At 40.7% G+C, this 22,614-nt stretch overlaps 1 protein-coding gene across 2 annotated transcripts in view; it reads left to right on the forward strand.

Annotated features, from left to right (window-relative positions):
- Window positions 1-22,614, forward strand: part of sema4ba (sema domain, immunoglobulin domain (Ig), transmembrane domain (TM) and short cytoplasmic domain, (semaphorin) 4Ba) — a 150,119-nt gene that overhangs the window by 68,516 nt on the left and 58,989 nt on the right. For both annotated transcript variants that reach the window (XM_058388235.1, XM_058388236.1), the window contains exons 3-6: window positions 11,908-12,068; window positions 12,899-12,961; window positions 13,391-13,489; window positions 13,778-13,889. In XM_058388235.1, coding sequence (XP_058244218.1) covers window positions 11,908-12,068; window positions 12,899-12,961; window positions 13,391-13,489; window positions 13,778-13,889 — 435 coding nt within the window. The remainder of the gene's footprint in view (window positions 1-11,907; window positions 12,069-12,898; window positions 12,962-13,390; window positions 13,490-13,777; window positions 13,890-22,614) is intronic.

Genomic DNA, 22,614 nt, shown 5'->3' on the forward strand with positions numbered 1-22,614 from the left:
ATCCTAATACCACCTTGCTGTCAGTGTAGAAAGTGATGGTGTCAAGATCCATGTCCATCTCAGATGAGATGAGATCAGCTACCTCCACTGCCAAGACTGCAGCGCACAGTTCCAATCTTGGAATGGTATGTTCAGGAAGTGGAGCAAGTTTCACTTTACCCATCACAAAGCTTATGTGATTGCCTCTATCAGGATAGGAAAACTTGAGATAAGCAACTGCCGCGATAGCTTTGGTGGATGCGTCTGCAGCTTCTGAGGTTTGGAGTAAGTTCTAGGTTTCTGAAGGTGTCTTAGCTCTTGCAGGGAATTGTGTCCCATGCCTCTTTAATGTTCTGGGGCAGTGGAGAGTCCCAATCAATGCTCCCCAATGATAAATCTCGCAAAATAAATTTGCCTTGGATGGTTACTGAGGCTGCAAATCATAAATGGTGATCAGACTTGATGGTCAACAAGACTCCTCTACGTGTAAAGGGCTTTACTGCATCAGGTACTTCAAAAATGAAACAGTCTGTTTTGAGGTCCCAGACTACGATGTATGGGAAGGTTATCTTTTTCAAGATCAAGATCTTTTTGATTGCTTGCATAATCTTGTGATGGAAACGCCTCCATGACCTCTCTTTTGTTTGAGGCAATCTTGTGCAGCCTCACTTTTGATCTTGCGAGAATGTTCTGTGTCCACTTCAGTAGACTCACTGCTGCTTCTACTGTGGGGAGGGATTTTAACCTATTGTTTACATAGAAATCAAGTTCTACAAACTGTTGCACTTCAGAATCCTGCTCTTTTCCTTCCAGGTGGGCAGCTTTTCTGAGACCATAGATGGGTATGGTGGGTGATGGGCTATTCTCAAAGACATGTACCTTCATACAGTACTCCACAATGTCTTTGCTGGGGTCATTGTCTTGGAACCATAAAAATCTCAGAATGTTCTTGTCTTCCTCTTTAACATCTGTTGGATGTCTGCAGTTATGGTGACTGACTCTTTGCGAAATTTAAGAAGTACACCCAAGAGAGAATTATTAAGATCAGGGCTTGTTAACATCATATTGTTGAGAGAGACACCATAGTATTGGGCACTAAAATCGAACACTTCCCGGATTTGTCCAGGTTTCTTTGGATGATATACACCAAAAATGGGGAGATACCACCTTTCCACTTTGTCTTTGAGAGGCAAAAAGAGACTTTCTGAATAAAGTAAACAAAGTGTCCTCTTATCTGTGGTTTCCTCTCAAAGTTGCGCAAGAATGATGAGAGTCATTTCTGTAACGAAATTAGCTCAAAATTTAAATATTTAAGTGTAATTATAACTGGTTATAATTAATTATAAATATTCAAATGGGGGTTTTAGAACTAACTGTCAGAGAATCAATAACACAATTATTTGATTTGTTCGTCCAGCAAACAGACAGTATAATTATTTATTAATTCCCGGAAAAGTTATCTTCCTGGCCACGAAAGAATAACTACTTTATAAAGTACTAGCTGTAATTTAGCACGTAGCAAGGTCAATGTTCAGGGATCCCGAAATTGTGAGCAAAGCACAGAGACAATCACTCATGAATAAAATGCATTTAATAAAACAAACACACAACACATACTAACTATGACACACATACATAAAAGACAGAATAAGGCCTATAGAGAGAGGATAAGGAGGCAAAAAGAGATAGAGAGTATGGGAATAAGGGAATACGGAGGAAGATCAGAACGAGAGAGAGAGAGATAAGGAAATAGAGAAGAGATCAAATATGGCAAGTTTCAAATCGAGTTTTGATTACAACCATGTGAGAATCGTCAAGGTAATTAGGATTCGCCTTAATAAAGGGGCTTCAGCTTAAAATTGCGGATCTAAAATAATTAGTAACTTTTACTTGCATTGGTTCGTTGATGAGAGTCCTGATGTAGTGGACCAAGGAGGTTCGGAGATTCGAAGTCCTCGGAGCAAGCACGAGACTCCACTGGAGATGAAAAAGGTTTCGGTGGTGTAAACAAAAGTTCTTCGACTGAAGCTGCCAGCAAAGTTTCAGAAGAAAGTGAAAGTATTGTCCCGGAGAAAGATCGGAGCCGAACCGGGCGATGATAGAAGAGGTCGTGCCGGGAAGAAAACGTGCACGGGGGCTGCCCCCGACCCCAGAGCGGAGAGGGGGTTGGCCCCCGCGGGGCTGAGCCGAGCTGAGCTGAGCAGAGCAAAAAGCTGAGCAACGATAGATGGGTGCTTAGGGTTTTTATTGATCCCTTGGTCGCACCCAGTTTTTCAGAGTGACCAATCCAACACCTGAAACTTTTGGAGGGAAAGAGTTTCTTTGTCTCCGCTCGGTCACTCATTTGCATACTTTATGGTGAAGTCGGGGAATGGATAAAGTTTCAATTAAAGTATAGTATGCTCATGTTATGTACTTCAATGACCATATGGCATACACTATTGCTTATAAAAGTAAAAGAGGATCATTTTGATAGTAGACTGGAAAGAGACAGTATGAGAGGAGAGGAAACTGGGTATAGGCAATTAAACATATAATCTTATATTATAAAACATGTTCTGTTTCATGCAAAACACAGAACAACAGGTCATGAGTGGTAATACAACAATAAAAATATAAAGGCAAAAGGGGAATACATATACACAGGTGTGTTAGGCATGGGTCAGGTAGGGTTTTACTATTGTTTTATTGAAACTTGAATAAAGGAACTCTCCTTATGTGTGTGCGTGTGGGGGTCAGGATGAGCGTTTCCAGACACTTTGGGTGTGTGTGTGTGTCTTCAGTCAGAACTTTGGTCATCCCCTGGTCAAGGCATTGATTCGGTTTAGATTAGGGAATTCTTGTTGACTTTTAACGGCAGTAAAACTGCTAAGCGCAGGGTGATTTGCATGTTAAGGTCACAAGCTGATGTGGAGTACCAGGGGTGTGAGGTAATGATGGTCTGCATCAGTAATGATGGTCTGCAGCATCCCAACATTCATGGAGGCAGGATTCCTCCTTTGTCTCCAGTCTCGTTGGGGGGGTCATTGGTTATCCAGAGCCATCAGACATCCCGGAGCCTGGCTCCCATGAGTTACAGCATGTCAGTTGAGTCAAAATGAAATAACTGTAAGCGAAATAGGTCAGTCGTGAGCTGCGTAATGGTTAATTGAGTTTTGAGAAGGATGCAACTGACCCCATGAGCAAGTGATCCGACCTGGAGATGCTACATTTCATTGCTTGCAGTCAGGGATTTTTAAAATGGCAGTGGTGCTATCCAACCCAATTTTTCATAATGTCTAGAAAGTAGTCATCCTCAATGGACAGCTACTTTATCATCATCTCTTGTATGTTGAAACACCATATCACCCAAGTGGTCTGATTGGTGTGTAAGTTTTCTGCTGCAGCATGGAAGGTGAGAACCACTGTATCTGTCATTCACCTGCAGGATATTAGGGCATGGTTCAAAAAGTAAAGACCGTCCATTATCCAGAATCTTGGTGTAAAGTGTACTAACTGTGGTTATGGTTTTCATAGGCAGACATTGCCTACAATGACCCATCCCAGATCAAGTTTTTTTGTGAATGGCAAGTCATGTGGGCTGTTGAGTGTTTTATGCACCTCATGCACTCTGAGGATATCCCATCCAAGGAGAAGTAAGCATCTGGATCGATGTCCGGGATGAGATGTGCCACTGATTTGAGATGGGGGTAATGGAGAGCAGCAGAAGTTGAAGGAATCTCTGACTGGTTATTGGGAATCTCATTACACTCGATTAGATCCAGAAGTGGAAATTGACTAGTCTGCCTATCCATGGATTCAATTTGGAAGCCACTTGCTCGTCTTCCTGTTGTCTTCATATTCCCAGCACAGGTTTTTAACGAATATGGTAGGCTAGGGCTTTGGATGCCAAACATATCAAAGAACTCAGTACGGGCCATTGATCTGTTACTTTGGTCATCAATTATAGCATAATGCTTCACTGTGGCAACCACTAGCATAGACTTTGCCAAGACATATTTTTGAGTATGATCTATCAGTCAGTTCACCACCACAGACTTGAGTGAAATGTGATGAGATTGCTGATACACAATCCCCCTCCCCACCATGCTCTGGATGGGGGTTTATATCATTAGTCATAGGTGCTGGTTCTGGGTAAAGGGCAGTGTCATGATTCTCACTACCACAATCTGCACATTTAACATGGGCCTTGCAGCATCTAAAGCAGAATCCGTTTTCTTTCAGGAATGGTTTACACTCTTCCAAAGACTTTTCCCAAAAGATACACTTGCGAAGAGGATGTGCCTTTTTGTGTATAGGACACATCTTGTCACAGTCACTGCTAGAGATTTTGTCTTTGTTACAGAAGACAGTAGGTGACATCTGTTTTGTGGACTGAAATCTCCTTCTGTTTAAGCTGTTTCCATGAAGTTAGCTTGGTAGGAGTATCTACACGACATGTAAAACTGAAACTTGGGTAATTTCTGATCCTTGCCTGTTGAGTAAAAAATTCAACAAACACATTAAAAGGAGGAAATGGACGTTGTTTTTCAGTTTCTAATCGGAGCCCACAGATAACCACCTATCCTGAAGTCCAAAAGGAAGTTTTTCAACTACAGGATTTACTCCGCTAGCAGTGTCAAAGTACCGCAAGTCCAGCTTTTGCTGCTCCATGAGAATCACTTGACTCTCTTAGTTTCGCATAATCTTTGTTTGTTAGTTTGGGAAAACTCTCAAGGCACCTGAACAGTGAATTCTCTATCACCTCAGGTGAGCCATAACATTCCTCTAACCTGGCCCAAATAATTTCCAACCCTCTCTCTGGGTTATTTGCGTTCACAGTTCAGATCCGACTGACATGTTCAGCAGACTCCTTTCCAAGCCACTTGATAAGATGGTCAATTTCTTCGCCAAAAGGTCAAATCTAAATCTCTGATAGCATTCTTAAATTAACATCGCCAGGGTCTGTAACTTCATTATTCATGAATTTCAGCAGCCCTCTAGAGATCAGTTCAGAGCCAGCCAAGTAACACACAAAGTCATTCATATTGGAGTTATTATGAACGGATGCAACAGCGGATGTGAACCCTAAAGAACCGTTGCCCTCTGGATGAAGTACGGGTGTGTTGAGTGGTTGTTCATGAACTTACCCTATTCGGTTTTTAGAAAATGGCTCTATCCCAGGCATTCATAGATATGAGCTATTTGTCTTTGCTTTCTTCATAACATAATCTTTGGTGCGCTGTGTTGTAATCTACTGGTGTATGATGTTGCAAAAGTTTACAATTTAATCTTTCACTGTGGTGATCAACAGCAGCTTCAAGTGCATCAGCCTTTGCAACAGCTGCAGCGGTTTCTTTCTCTTGCTTTAACTTGTCCAGAGAGGCTATTCAGCAAATGATAAACATGCCTTTGCAGCCTCCACTTCTGTACGTGCTAATGCAGCTGCAGAACTTGCTGAAGAATGGTCTGAATGCTGTGTGGAGACACGAGACCTGGTTTTCCATGTTGACGGGACTTTCTTCGACATATTTTGAAGAACAGAAGATTACTTGCTTGATGCAGTGTAGAATCAGTTTGAACTGCGATGTCCTGCCCGACAGAGACGTTGTTTTACTATCCTGTTCTCTATATACATTCTGTGTATACTTCAACAGCAAGACACACAGCACAGACATGGAATGTCTTTTTTCATACATTAATAAGGGCAGAGGAAAACTATGAAATAAGAAGAAAACAAACAATATAAATTGACATTCACAATGTGTACATAACAGAAATAATTCTTACAAATATCTTGTAATCTAGATCTAACTTTTCTTCTTATCAAATAACATGAAAATAAAATATCAAGCAAATAAAAGTGATCAGTATACAGTATAAATGGTTCTCATATGGTCCAGTGAGAATTACATCTAAGACGCATGCAAATAATACAAATTACAATAATAATCTAATACAATTGAAGGTAGTATGAACAATAACAATAAATCATACCGACGAAGCTACCAAAGGCCGAGGATGAATGCAGATGTATATTGAATCACTGCTTTCTGACTCAGGAATAGAACAGCAGCATGGAAAGCATTAATTTCCTTGTTAGTCATCTGATCAGTCACATGATCATGACAACGTTATTCTCAGAGCAGCCAGCAGGCTTTCCTCTTTCCCTCTTCTTTCCCTCCTGTCTGGCAGCCCCGGGTCCAACATTCTCCTACCAATATACTCACTCTCCCTCCTCTGAACATGTCCAAAACATCTTAATCTGGCCTCCCTAACCTTCTTCACCTCTTCACCATATAATCTTTCTGTTCCACTTCCCTCCCTTTCATTCACACTTGTACTCAGTGTTACTGTGACTGACTTTCATTCCTTTCCCTTCTAGAACAAACCTCCACTTCAACAGGTTTTTCTCCACCTGCTCCCTGCTCTCACTATAGATCACAATGTTATCTACAAAATCATTGTTTAAGGAGACTCTCCTCTGACCTCCTCTGACAACTGGTCCATCACCATAGCAAACAGGAAGGGGCTCAGAGCCGACCCCTGATGCAGTCCCACCTCCACTTTGAACTCCTCTGTCTGACCTACAGCACACCTCACTACTGTCCTGCTCCTCTCATACATGTCCTGCACCAGTCTGACATACTTCTCTGTTACTCCTGACTTCCTCATACAGTACCACAGCTCTTCTCTTGACACCCTGTCATACGTTTTCTCCAAGTCTCCAAACACACAGTGCAACTCTCTCTGACCATTCCTATACTTCTTCATCAAAATTCTCAAATTTCCACTACCTTCCTTAACCTAGCTTCCACTACTCTTTCCCATAGCTTCAATGTAAGGCTTATCAGCTTTATCCTCCTATAGTTGCTGCAACTCTGCACATTACCCTTATTCTTAAAGATCGGCACTAATACACTTCTTCTCCATTCTAAAACCCTGTTATACAAACTAGTTAAAAATTCCATTGCTGCCTCTCCTAGACACTTTCAGACCTCCACCGGGATGTCATCAGGACCAACTGCCTTTCCACTTTTTGTCCTCTTTAAAGCCTTCCTGACTTCATCCTTTCAAAGTACTCCTACCATCTTTTTTTTACACTCTCCTCACTTGTAAGCACCTTTGCATCTCTATCCTTAATAACTCTAACTTGCTGCACATCCTTCCCATCTTGATCCCTCTGCATAGCTAACCTGTACAAGTCCTTCTGCCTTTCTCTAGTGTCTAACCTGGTGTACAACTCATCATGTGCCTTCTGCTGGGCCTTAGACACCCCCCTCTTCACTCTGCTTGTAACTTGTAACTCCTTGTATTCCTGTCTATTCTCTTCAGTCCTGTCCATGCCCCACTTCTTCTTTTTCTTCCTCTGAATACTATCCTGAACTTCCACCAACAAGTCTCCTTTTCCTCTTTCCTCCTTCCAGATGCCACACCCAGCACCTTTCTTCCCATCTCCCTGATCACTTCTGCTGTAGTCTCCCATTCATCTGGCAGCATTACCTGACCACCCAGAGCCTGTCTCAACATCTGTCTAAATTCCTCACAACATTCTTTCAGCTTCCACCACTTGGTTTTCTTCTCTATCTTTGACCTCTTCTTCTTACAGGCCATCAAAGTCTTCCTACACACCACCATCCTATGCTGTCTGGCTACACTCTCTCCCACTACCACTTTACAGTCACTAATCTCTTTCAGATTGCCTCTTCTACATAAGATGTAGTCTACCTGTGTGCTCCTACCTCCATTCTTGTAAGTGACGCTATGCTCCTCCCTCTTCTGAAAATAAGTGTTAACCACAGCCATGTCCATCCTCTTAGCAAAGTCCACTATCATCTGTCCTTTAAGGTTCCTTTCCTTAACTCCAAACTTGCCCATCACCTCCTCATCACCCATGTTCCCCTCACCAACATGTCCATTAAAATCTACTTCTCTCACCACTCTCTCATCCATGGGAATACTCTCTATCACCTCATCTTTTCACTCCAGAACCTCTCTTTCTCCTCTAACTCACAACCTACCTGTGGGGCATAACCACTAACAACATTCAACATCACCCCTTTAATCTCTAACTTCAGACTCATCACCCTGTCTGACATCACCTCCAGAACATTCCTCACAAACTCCTGCTTCAGGACCACACATTTCTCTTACTATTCACACCATCATAAAACAGCTTGAATCCTGCTCCTATACTACAAGCCTTGCTACCCTTCCATCTGGTCTCCTGTACACAGAGTATATCCTCCTTCCATCTCTCCTTTCATATCAGCCAGCTCTCTACCTTATTTTTGTCATAGTACCAACATTCAGAATTCCTATTCTCAGTCCTACACTCTTGCCTTTCCTCTTCTCTCTCTGTCTATGCACCCTCCTCCCTCATCTACATCTTTGGCCAACCGGAGCCCAATTTCCACCAGCGCCCTGTAGGTCAATGGCACAGATGGAGGTCATTGTTAATCTGGGTCTCGATCCGGTATGAAATTCAGAGTACTGATGATTTGCATGATTAAATTTATTAATCTGATGCAACCCGTTCTATTTAACTGGGCTCGGTACTGGCACAGAAGTCACTAGACTGTGACCCCCATGGCTAGATTTGGTCTATCCTCCATCAGTATGCCATATTTCATTAAAATCTACCAAGGGGTTCTATGGGCGACCATAAACTCACTGAGGAGTATAGTAAAAAAAATCTAACAACTGCAATAGGTGCTTGGTGCTTGGCCCCTAATAATAGTAAAAAAATAAATAAATGCAGAGCAGGGTGACAGACCCTTTTTTTTGGAGCTTCACCAAATTTGTCAATGAATATGAAGTAATACATAAGCCCTATTGTTTTCATTAGAATTTGTTTTATTTATTAGGGCCCGAGCACCGAAGGAGCAAGGCCAGAGGCCTTGCACTGTAGGTGCAGAAGCCCTATTGTTTTCATTAGAATTTTATATTTATTTATTTATTTATTTATTTATTTTCTCAAACTTTTGGGGCATTTTGGACCCCTTAACATGCTCAAAAACTCTTGAAAATCAGCAGAAAGGTTGGAATCTGCGGCCATTAGGACGTCGGCCCTGGGCGTGGCACACACCCGTTACAGCGCCCTCTGGAAAATCTTGCTGAATAGCTGATACACACTTGCACATATCCATGTACAACTTGGTACACACTTAGATCTCACTGAACTGAACAACTTTCACACTGCGTCATCAAGTCTAATCCACATGAAGTGAGTTATTTTGAGTTGTTTGCAAAATGCACCCAGTGGAATTTGAAATACTCCTCCTAGGGAATTAATACAACCGCCACCAAACCCAGGCTAAAATGATCTCAAGACATTGATAATGCAAAATTGATGAGGGATTTTTGATATCTCAAACGGTTCAGCTGTGAGAAGCCCTTAAACATATGGCGATTAAAATGAAACAGGAAGTGGCTAATAACTTCTGTGTACATTAAGTGATCTACATGAAACCTTAGGATTATGTTAAGCATTGAAAGCTGATCACACTGATATGACAACTGTGAATCTCGGTCATAGTGCCACCAACTGGCAGCAGGAAGTGTATCACTTTTTGAAATCTCTAATTTTTTCTCCCTTACTTTCACCTGATTTGGTTCAAAATCAGTCAGGATAATGGCAAGACGTGGCTGATATGAACCAGTGAAGGAATTTTTGATACCTTGAATCGTGTTACTATGGTGATGATTTACATGAGAACATAATAGAAGACAATGAATCTTCTCATATCTTACCAGTGGAAAGGCCTAATGTTCCAAAATATTTCGCCTGGAGAGTGTAAATGGGTATGAGAAAGTCCAGTGTGGCTGGTCCCCGGGCGTGCCACAGGGCTTTCACAGCACACCCTGGAACTTTGTCAGAAATATAGCTGCACAGCTCATTTTCACTTGCACGTATATGCATGAGACGCAGTATACATTTAGATCTCATTGAGCTAAATGACGTTCATCCACCTGTCATGGGATCTGCTTAACAGGAAGTCAGTTATTTTGGGATGTTTGAAAAATGCACCCAGTGGAATTTGATATACTCCTCCTAGGGGATTTGTATGATTTTGACCAAACAGGGTCCAATATGATCTGAAGACATTGAGGATCTAAAGTTGATAAGGGATTTTTGATATCTCAAACGGTTCAGCCGTGAGAAGCCCTTAAACTTATGGCGAATAAAAGGAAACAGGAAGTGGCTAATAACTTCGGTGTATATTGTGTCATGTACATCAAACCTCAACTTTATGTTAAGAGAAGAAAGCTGATCACATGGACATGACTACTGTCAGTATCAGTCATAGCGCCACCAACTGGCAGCAGGAAGTGTGTCACTTTTAGAAATCTCTAATGTTTTCCCTTACTTTCACCTGATTTGGTTGAAAATCTGTCAGAATAATGTCAGGACATGGCTGATGTGAAACTCTGAAGGAATTTGTGATATTTTGAATGATGTTGCTATTGTGAGGACATAGAAAAATATTAATGTTCTTATATCTTAACAGTGGAAAGCCCTAATGTTTCAAAAAATTTTAAATAGAACGAACAACTGGTAGTGACTGATTCTGCTTAGTTTCATGATTTTGTGACACTCAAACGGCTCACAACAAATTTTTACATTTATCAGTCCATTGACTAGTCCATTTTCACCTGACTCCTGCAATACTAGACTATGTCCACTAGAGGCTCTTATCCCGTTATTTTATTTTATTTTTAATATTGCTTCATTTTCACAATTCATATATACAGAGTCAACCAAAAAATGTATATACACTTCAGGAAAAGAAAAATAGTATGATGTAAATAGTATTAGTATAATATTAATAATATTATCATAATATTATCATAATATCATCATATAAATCAATCTATAACATATAGCAATAAATTTAGTAATACAATATTTATACAAATTTTTGTATAAAAAAATTTCTTAAATCCTGAAATGTGTATACATTGCATACTAATATATACATGTGTATACATTTTTCTAGGTGACTCTGGACATTGCTATGATCTATTTCATTACACCCAAATTGTCCCTTTTGTCCTTATATAGTTTAGAAGGAAAGTCAGTTTTCATTTTGCCATCAGTGGACTTTGCTGTGATCACTTTCAGTACACCCAAATTGTCACTCTTGTCCTTTTGGTATTTCCCCTTTTAATGCATGTACCCACTGTGCTCACTGTGTCTGGTGCACCTGGGCGGCGATGGCACCGTTTAGTGATAGCCCATAGTGCGAGGGCCCGTCATTGCTGCTTGCAGCTATTATTATTATTATTATTATCATTATTATTATTATTATTATTGTTATTTTTATAGAAACACAATAGAAGTCATAGAAACACCAATCATTGAACTTTGCCACATGATGCATACATAGGGGTTGGAGCTATGGTCAGATAACTGTTTCTTAGAAACCATAAGTGTGATTGAGCTGGAATGTTTTATAACCACCATACTTAAATCACATCTATTGCGGCAGTGCTGGTTTACTTGTATAGCTGTTATTCTTAATTAGTGATATGGATTTGAACCCAAACTAATAGACATGGTCAGGATCTGAGCACATCTTCAAAAGCCAGAGTTAGGTTTACATTCTCAGAAACCAAGTATCTTTGGAACTGAATATAATCTGCAACTAGGTTTTAAGCATCACATTATTACTTTAGAAATGTTTTGATAAGAATGTTCATCTATGATTTCTTTTTTGTTGTATGTATTGTTGTATCACTAGATTACTTTAAAATTGTGGTCACCTTCAGCCAATGAGATAAAACAATTTCCAAACACACAACAACCTCCGCTGCTACCAGCAATTCTTCCTCCATTAACAACACATTCTCAACAAATGCATAGCACAACAAAGTTACACCCTTGGGTATGGTTCACAATTGTTGCCTCAAGAATTTAAATTCTCTGTCTCTCCCATTTGTCTGTAGATACAGAAGACAGGCTAGCCAAAAGATTTTCACCTGTTGGAGTGTTCAACTTTACCTCCCTGCTCCTGAGCCCAGGGGATAACACACTATACATAGGTGCAAGAGAAGTTCTGTTTGCACTTAACCTCAGCGATATCAGCAGATTGCAACTGCACCGCAATGTGAGTTGGTGTGTGTATATATAAATATGAGACAATATGATGAACATGAGATAATAGATTTCATTTCTTGATACTTACATCTATATCTGTTAAACAACTTATGATAAGGCCTTTGATACCTTTGATAAAATACTTTAACATGTGTACCCTGTTAGATTGATTGTTTAAACAATTAATAGCTCTGTCTACTCTTGGTGTGAGCCCTAGGTTTTGCATGCAAAGATTGCATTTGCAAGTGAAGTCTGCATAAAACAGATAAACCAAAAATGATTACCAGAGTATTGCTTATGGGAGAAGCAATCTTGCATTGCTGCATTTGAAATGGGCTAAATAATTTTTTTATCAATGATGTAATGCATGATGTTAACAGCAGATTCATTTCAGATTCATTTCAGAATTTACAAAATGATTCTGTCTGCCAATCTACAGAGAACTACCTTTTTAGACTGCTGTGACAACACAGAACAAAATGCTGTGTGGGCCACCTACATAATCTTTGCTGCCATTTGTCTTTTATGTTTACATTCATTGTATTTTACTATTACACTTTATTTAGTATAAAACTGAGTACTGGTCTGTGTTACATAAATTAATATACTATACTGTCTTGCATTGTTGGCACACATTGGCCAACAGTGCAGTGTGCTGTTTATGTAGCATTATGATTCTAGAGAAACATTAAACAATGTTACTGTGTACTGCACCAGTTGAAATGACAATAAAAACTTAAAAATTTTCAACCATAGTTTAAGTGTTATATTCATTAAGGAATTATGGATTACTGCTTGATTTTTTTATTTTATTATATTTTGTTTTTTATTGTTTTGCAGTTCACATGGAACACACCAGAAAGAAAACGAGACGAGTGTAGCTTTAAAGGCAAAAATCTACAGGTAAGTCTATCCTTTAATATAAATCATTCATGCATTAAATAAATGATTTAAAGTTATAAAAACAAACACAATTATTTTAAATAAAAAACAATTTTAATAAGTGCTAAAATCTAAATGCTAGGTGAGGTTGTTCTGTTCCCATTTCCTGGGTCTTCCTCTAAGACACTGACTGGAAAACTCAGATTGTGAGAAAATTGTTATTAGTTCAATAGTGTGCCTGATGAATTGGCTTGGAGAGCAAGGCTTAATGAGATGACGTAATAGGTATTTTTTTGTAATGCCAAAGATTTATTTGTTGCCTCTGTATGCTTTTGTACAAGTATTAACATGGGATCTAAACTGAAATAGTAATTTACTGAAATGCTGCAATAATTTGGTCATTCTGTTTCTCTGTCTTTTCCATTCTGTCTCACGCTGTTGATCTACCAGACTGACTGTTTCAATTATATTAAGATTTTACTGCATGTAAACGCCACTCATCTATATGTGTGTGGAACACATGCCTTCAGCCCTGTATGTGCTCACATTGTAAGTACATATTTGTTTTTTTTCACTTAGCAGGTAATACATGCATGATTAGAAGGCAGCAATGCAAAATACATGTAATGTAATGAATCAAAATTCCCTGAGTATAATGTATTTAATTTCTCTTTGTCTGTACCCAAAGACATTTTTGAGAATTATTTGATCTAAATAAGAGTTGCACAATGGCAAAGGTTGATAAAAGTTTAATGTAGTAATGTGATTATTGTATAGTAAAATCCATTTCCCTTAACAATTAAATTTTAGAAAGATTCATATTATTTTCCTCTACAGAACACAATGGATTTCTCTCTGGTGCGCAGCAGTACAGGAGTGATTGTGACAGAAGACGGACGCAATCACTGCCCTTATAATCCAGAATATAAATCCACTGCCATCATGGCTGGTACATATGGCCTTATTTGTCAATATTTTAGTAGTTATTTTAGTTTAGGTTATGTGTAAATGTGTTTGTAAGCCAAACTGAAATACAGTTTTCTATGCATGAAAGTTCAAGTGCACAGACAGCTATATTGTCTTGCTTATTATTAATTAATGCCAGTAATCAATGAATTAGCAGGAATGTGAGGCTATCAGGGGCACAGGCTCACAGAAACTGGTCAGATTAGGGGAAAAAAATCACCTGGTCACCTTCCAGTCTTCAGTTGTCCTGTAAAGTAACAAGTTTAGGTCAAAGATAATTAAGATTGAAGGTTAATTCTACTTTGGGAGGATTTGAAAACATATTAATATTGGTTATTGAATACTAACAGCACAGCCAGATTTTATTTTCACTGCAGAAAAACTTGTCAGTACCTGGTCATATCCTGTGAATCAGTGCTACTCAGACCCCTTAAAAGATGTAAGGACTTTGACTACATTAATAGGATGGATTTTTAGCAGAGGCCTACAAGTGTAAATGGAGAAGCAGTACATCTCTACAACACACATTACATCAGAGCAAGATATAAGGAGAAATGCCAAAAAGAATTACTGATCAAGACCTTAAAGACACCTGCCGCAGTTACACAACTGATCACCCAAGTCAGATGTGTTTTTTAAATCCCGATGTTTTATCTACACATGATTTGCTGTATACTGATCAGCTGTTTAAACTGTCATTGTAATAAATGTTGTGTAGAGCTTTTAAATTGTGCAAAATCAATCAAAACTCGATCCCTTGAAAATATTCAATGTATTATTGAAGCTTTTGTGTGTTATGGGCAAGTTGAGCTTCAAAACTGTTCTGAGAGAGGTCAAAAAGAATGTTATGGAGTTTGAAACCTGCTGACCAGTCACAATCATGGGATAATTCAAAACGCACTATTCTGGGTAAAAGAAAAGCTCGAAGACTGTGAATCAGTTGTTGCACTGATGGTCAGTAACCATATTGTTTTTACTAATCATCTTCCTGCTGATAGAGAAGCTGTTTAACCATTAGATATTTTCAAGAACAATTTGTGAAATTTGACTAAATACTGGGATTTTTTGTTTGTTGTAAAAATGTTTATTCCTTTACATACTAATGGGCAACAGGTTTTATATTTAATATTTACTCAACCTTGTGAAATCAAAACTAGTCATGAATTGTGCATCTTAATCTATGTTACTGATAGGTGTGAGTTTAAATTACTTAGAAGGGAAAATGATAGTAGCTAAAATCTTTGATTAGCCACTTAAATATTTAATGCATAAAAATGCAAACCTAACTCATAAGTTCTGTGAGTATGTGTGTGACGAAACTAGACCACAAATGAGGTTACAAAAGCTTTTGATTCCAAGTAAGTAAGGTTCCCCCCAAAAACTACAGTAGTAGTACAACTGACATACTACAGGATTTGCTGTAGTAGCATACAATCACAATAACCTTCCAGCATCAAAATGAGGCCTGTTCTGGTAAAAAAACAAAACAAAAAAAAACTCTATTAAATTAAAAGACTCTATGGACTATTAATACCAAAAATACAGGAACTAAAACTCAAGTTTAAAGTCAATGATATTGTTAGAATCTCCCATTTAAAAATAGACAGTATGAAAAAGGGATAAGGGGAAATTGTTCTGTTTATATCAAAAGCACTAGAACTTCAAGGTAGGTACCAGCAATAAATGTATTCACTGTAAATTTAATAATTACTCACATAAAATAATCAGTCTCATTAAATTAGTCTCATAAAAGGGAAAAGAAAGTTCTAGAGCATGCGTGTGTTCGCACTGACCTTGTAAAAAAAATAATAAATAAAAAAAAAGAATAACCATGTGAGATTTGTGTCTGCATCTGCTGGTTTGTGTGTCAAGGAGAATAGGATAGAAGCTTCAAAGTGCTGCAAAATTAATGAAATTAACCCGGAAGAGTTTGGATTTTTATTTACTTTGACATAAACAGACTTCTCTGATTGAGTAGGAAGGAAATTTGTGGCTGTGCACACAGTTCCATATATATATAGCAAATGGTATGAAGCTTCACATAAACACAGTAGAAATTAAAGCAATAAAAGTAAACACTATCTTTCCTTTCTATGTGTACAGTCTTAAATGGAGATTGTATTTAAATTGAGTCTTAAATGGGAATTAATAAATGAAAATACTGGATATCAAAATGTAGATAATCTACATTGTATGAAAAATAAAATGCATATTGCAACACAGAAACTTATGATAAAACAGCATATGCTCTGTATGAATCTCAATCTCTTCAATCTGTATAGCTAAAGAGCACTTCAGTCCTGATAAACACTTTTGCCACCCCCACCTCGGATGTCTGTGCAAGTGCCTTTTTTTTTTAGAATGGCAGTTGCATTCATTAGAAGGGGGTTTCTATTTTAAAAACTGTTCTATTAAAACCTCATTGAAAAACAGTGTCCAAATGTATTGTAAACAATGTCAAGAGCAACATTATCAAAGTCAAAGAAGCTTTGTCACTTCAACCATATATAGCTGATGTAGTACACAGTGAAGTGAAACAACATTCCTCCTAGACCAAAGGTGCTACACATAACAAAGACAAAGTACAGTGACGCAGACAAACATAGAGCTAAACATAGAGATAAAACAAAACTATACTTAAGGTGCAAGAAAAACTAGACATACAACAGAAGTGCAGAGGATGACAAGACAAGACAGTGCAGACAAACAACATATAGACCGACTCTGTGCAAAAGAATAGAGTTGACAGTGAGTGCAAATATTAAAGTTAACCTGTAAACAGGATTTATATAAAGTGTAAAGTGTAATGTAAAGTGACATATGCATGCAAACAGGACAATTTTTGTGTGTGTTTGTGTGTTTGTCTGTGTCCAGCACAGTATAGATCTCTGTTGAAAGCGGTTCTCAGTTGTATGCGTGTCTGTGTCCAGCACAGTTCAGTTCTCATTGGGAACACAGTTCTCAGTTTTTGTGCATGCGTGTGTTGTGTGTGTCCGTGTCCAGCACAATTCAGTTTCTCTGTTGAGATCAGATCTTGGTTGTATGTGTGTGCATATGCGTGTGTCCGTGTCCAGCTCAGTTCAGTTCTCTGTTAAGATACCCGATTGCCTGAGGGAAGAAGCTGTTCAACAGTCTGGTTGTGCGGGTCTGAATGCTATGGTACCTCTTTCCGGATGGAAGAAGGGTGAAGAGTGTGTGTGAGGGGTGTGTGGTATCATCCACAATGTTGTTAGCTTTGCGGATGCAGCATGTGGAGTAAATAAAGTATCTATCTATCTATCTATCTATCTATCTATCTATCTATCTATCTATCTATCTATCTATCTATCTATCTATCTATCTATCTATCTATCTATCTATCTATCTATCTATCTATCTATCTATCTAAAAGTCTGTAATAGAGGGAAGAGAGACTCCGGTGGTGATCTCAGCTGTCCTCACTATCTGCTGAAAGGTCTTGTGATCTGAGACGGTGCAATTCCCAAACCAGGCAGTGATGCAGCTGCTCAGGATGCTCTTGATGGTCCCTCTGTAGAAGGTGGTCAGGATGGGAGGTAGGAGATGAGCCTTCCTCAGCCTTTGCAGGAAGTAGAGACGCTGCTGGGCTTTTCTGGTGATGGAGCTGATGTTGACTGACCAGGTGAGGTCCTCTGCCAGGTGAACACCAAGGAATTTCCACGATGGACCCATCGATGTTCAGTGGAGAATGATCACTCTGTGCTCTCCTGAAGTCAACAACCATCTCTTTAGTCTTGTTGACATTCAAGGACAGGTTGTTGGCTTTACACCAGGCTGTTAGCTGCTGCACCTCCTCTCTGTATGCTGACTCGTCATTCTTTCTGATGAGACCCACCATGGTCGTGTCATCGGCAAACTTGATGATGTGGTTGGAGCTGTGAATTGCTGCACAGTCATGAGTCAGCAGAGTGAACAGCAGTGTCCTGAGCATGCAGCCCTGAGGTGCTCCAGTGATCAGTGTGGTGGTGTTGGAGGTGCTGTTCCCGATCCGGACTGACTGAGGTCTTCCAGTCAGGAAATCCAGGATCCAATTGCAGAGGGAGGTGTTGATGCCCAGCAGACTCAGCTTCTTGATCCGGTGCTGAGGAATGATCGTATTGAATGCTGAACTGAAATCTCCGGCGATAATAAAGAGTCCATCAGGGTGAGCATTCTGCAGCTTGCTAATAGCTCTGTAGAGCTCACACAGAGCCTCCTTAGCATTAGCGCTGGGTGGAATGTACACTCCAACAATGAAAGTGGTGGTAAGCAGTAGTTAGACACAAGCACAGAGTCCTTACACCATTCCGTGTTGATGTAAACACACACACCACCACCGTGAGTCTTACTGCACAGAGCTGCATTCCTGTCGGCATGAAACATGGTTAGCCTGGCTAGCTGAATGGCGGCGTCCGGAACTCTGTCACTGAGCCACGTCTCTCCGTGAAAAAAAAGACGCAGCAGTCTCTGTTCTCATGCTGTGTAGTTTGGATGTAGTCCAGTTTATTATCCAGGGAGCAGATATTTGATAGCAGTATGGAGGGGAGTGCTGGCCGGCTAGGGTTTGTTTTTAGCCTAGCACGGACACCCGCCCTATTTCCACACTTCCGCTTTCTCGCACACCGCTTCTGTCGACTCTTCTCCCGGCCACCGGCATCAGGCGATGCCGAGGGCTTGGGGCCTGGTCTCCGCAGCAAGCCGAGATCACGAAGCTTTTCCCGTTGGTCATCATGCACGTTGGCTGGTGCACAATTCCCATAATTCAGTAGCTGACACAGTCACAGCCGACAGTCTGTCGGTCGTACACATGAACACTTGTATCTAGTGTCCATATGCCATGCTATAATGGGACAATAGCACCATTTTGGGTCCAGAGTGGCCGCTGCGTGCTACTGCCGCGCCACCATCTTGGAACAATTGGAACAATTATGGCCAAGAGACAAACTCAGTAGCAATAAGGAAGAGTGAGAGTAAAAGAACAAATTCTTTGCAGGATGAACACAGACACAACAGAAACTAGGATAGTGGAAAAATGTTTATTTATGATGATTGTTTAGGTAGGCCCCTGCTCTGTGCTGAACCTGAAACAAGAAGTCCTGCAAAGAAAGGTGATGTAATTTACTGTGGCCATCCACAGCAAGACATTGTAGTTGATCACCACTTAAAGTGTTGATATGGCCGTCTCAAATGGCCCCAGTCCTGTCTAAGAGGTCTCAGTTTCTTTGTCCACACTGACGTTGAAATCAGGGTTCCAAAGGACCATGGATCTGGTAAGCACTTTCATGAGATCTTGAAGTGCCCATTCTGTTTTGTTGGTCCATCGCACCCAGTTCGGCTGACTCTTTTTGGTAAGGTCTGAGAAGTGGAGGCTAGAGAGGAGAAGGTAGGGACAAATCACCTGTAGTACCCTGCCAACTCCAGAAAGGTACATACCTGATTCTAGATGAAGGGGGTGGGTACTCCTTAACTGCCTCCACTTTTGCTTCAACCAGACCCTGGCAATGTGGTACCCCAGGTACTGCTGTTCTCTTTGGGAGGCTTCCACATATTCCTGGATGATTAGGGCCACTTGGTCAATCTGGTCCTGCATCTTTTAGATGTACTTAGTGAGAGAGCAGGATGGTGAGGGCAGCTCCCCTTAACTTCCTGGGTCACATCCAGCAGTCCTCAAGGTCACCGTCTGGTGTTTAATAGGGGTGAAACCAGTTGAGGCCTGAGATGTCTCCCAGACAGCAAAGAGGACATAAGGCAGGAGAAGTTCCCAGTTTCTCCCCTCCTCTTCTACATCCTGCTTGGAGGTCTGGTTGAACCTTTAAACAAGTCCATCTGTCTTGGGGTGGTAGATGTATGTCCTCAGGTGTTTTACCTGCAACATATGACACAGATCTCCCATGATTGTGTACCTTGGTCGGTCAGGATGTCCTTTGAGATATTAGCTGAATAGTAGCATGAGCTCTCTTTTTATGTTGTGGAAGATGGCTTTCCTAAATGGGACTGCCTTGGGGAACCTGGTGGCATAGTCAATGATGACCAAGGTACTTGTGACCTTGGACTAACTTCGGCAGTGGCCCAGAGAGATCCATGCCAATTCTTTTGAAGATGATGCTGATGATGGGAAGCACAATGAGGGGCTGTATGCCACTCTGAGGACACTGATGACATTGCTTACAGGCCCTAAATTCTTCATCCATGCCAGGCCAGAGGAATTGATCCTGAAGTTTGTCTTTTGTATTGTAGGCCCCAGGGTGGCCTCAAAGCAGGTGTGCTGGGTCTTGGAGGGTGGGACCATAAGGTAGGCCCTGCCCTGTGGTGATATAAATGTCCTCCACAGACCAAGAAATATATACGGCTGGGAATCTTTGCTCAAGATTCACAGTGTCCCCTTCGACTTTAGGCACCTGGCTCCAGCAATGTTTCAGTTGTCCTCATTTTGGTCATGCCCACAGCTCCTCTCATGCATGACCTGGTAGAACACAGAGGACAAAGGTGTAGGATTATGGTGTGTGTGTCTTACTTTCTGAGGGTGTCCTCAGAAGGAGGGGGACCTGGTGGATTCTCTCATTGCCCTCCCTGCACACTCAAGGGCCTCCATCATTCTCTGGGGATGTTGGAACATTGCAGCCTAACAGCTTTGCACTTCTCAGACAGCAGAGCATGTTAAAAACCAATCAAAAGCCTACCATGACCCTGTCAACAACTTCTAAGGCTGTGTGCTTCATTTGGATTTAAGGCTGGCTCCAAGGCAGTAGGTCCAGCCATAGAACTATGCCTCCAGCATACAGCGCATGTCCTCAGAATCTCATAGTCTACTGCCTCTTCTGAAGTGAGTGTATAGTAGGATAGCTAGGCCTCCTCCGAAAGGAATGGAGCAAGGATGTGGGCCCAGTCATCCTTGTGCCAGTTTTCCCTTACAGCTGTTCTCTCAAATGTATGTAGATAGGCCTTCATGCCCTCCTCATTGCTTAATTTGGTAAGGAGGCATTGGGCATCTGGTCAGGGGTTGGGGAGAGGAGCATTGAAGGTGAGGGAGAGTTTTATCAGATCCATTAGTTCTGTGGTGGTGATGTGTAGTCTCTGAGCCATCTCCTGGGTCACTGCTTGGCGCTGAAGGCTTTTTGTAAACAGGTGCTTGAGCATAGGATCCGTCTTGGTGGTGTTGGTTGGGTCAGTGTTTATTCCTTCATTCTTCACCAGTATAGCAATTTGTGACAGTGATGGGCTGAACACAGACACACCAGAGATGAGGATAGTGGAAGAAGTGCTCTTTTATTTACAAAAGTACTGAAAATGGTTGAGGTGAGGTGTAAAGAACCTGAAGGGATCTGATGGTGGCGGTGTGCTCTATGGTGGTACTGAGTGTTGAGCAGTGACAATGCAGGACCTAAAGAGCTTGCAGGGCAAACAGAAACATGGATCAGTTTCTCTGCCAACTTGATTTCTTACATCCCTGTAAATACGGTGCCCCAAGATACTCAGGATACTGAAGAATTGTATTTAAAAAAAACAAACAAACTAATGAAACTGGCCTGGACAAAAATGATGGTACCCTTAACATAATATTTTGTTGTACACCTTTTGGGGCAATCACTGCAATCAAGCGATTTCTGTAACTCTCATTGAGACTTTTGCACCTGTCAACAGGTACACTATATTGGCAAAAGTTTTGGGACACCACTCTTACATTTCTGGCATTTTGGCAGATGCCCTTATCCAGAGTGACTTACATTTTTATCTCATTTTATACAACTGAGCAATTGAACGTTAAGACTCTTGCTCAGGGGCCCAGCAGTAGCAGTTCAATGGATCTGGGATTTGAACTCGGAGCCTTCTAATTCTAATTGAATTCATTTCAATTTTGAAATGGCTCAGAGTCTCTAAATCATCCCAAAGGTATTCTATCAGGTTGCGGTCAGGACAAGCAAGTCAAGTTCCTCCACACCAAACTCACTCAACCATGTCTTTATGGACCTTGCTTTGTGCACTGGTGCGGAGTCATGTTGGAACAGGAAGGGAGCCATCTCCAAACTGTTCTCACAAAGTTGGGACCATGAAATTGTCCACAATATCTTGGTATGTTGAAGCATTAAGAGTTCCTTTCACTGGAACTAAGGGGCCAAGCCCAACCCCTGAAAAACAACACCTGAATTCAGTGATTCGGAGGGATGTCCCAAAACCTTTGGCAATTAGTGTATTTTGGCACACTCTTTGTGAGCAAACTGCTCCAACTGTCTCCAGTTGTCTCCAGGGTGCCTTCTCCAGACTGCATGTTTCAGCTCTTCCACAGATGTTCAATAGGATTTAGATCAGGGCTTATAGAAGGCCACTTCAGAATAGTCCAATGTTTTGTTCTTAGCAGTTGTTAGGTGTTTTTAGCTGTGTGTTTTGGGTCATTATCCTGTTGGAGGACCCATGACCTGTGACTGAGACCAAGCTTTCTCGCACTGGGCAGCACATTTCATTCCAGAATACCCTGATAGTTTTGAGATTTTATTGTACTCTGCACAGATTCAAGACACCCTGTGCCAGATGCAGCAAAGCAACCCCAGAGCATAACTGAGCCTTCTCAATATTTCACAGTAGGTACAGTGTTCTTTTCTTTGTATGCTTTATTTTTGCATCAGTGAACATAGAGCTGATGTGACTTGCCAAAAAGCTCCGGTTTTGTCTCACCTATCCATATTCTCCCAGAAGCTTTGTGGTTTGTCAATATG

Source organism: Hemibagrus wyckioides, linkage group LG04, assembly GCF_019097595.1.
Source record: "Hemibagrus wyckioides isolate EC202008001 linkage group LG04, SWU_Hwy_1.0, whole genome shotgun sequence".
Taxonomy (NCBI): Eukaryota; Metazoa; Chordata; class Actinopteri; order Siluriformes; family Bagridae; genus Hemibagrus; species Hemibagrus wyckioides.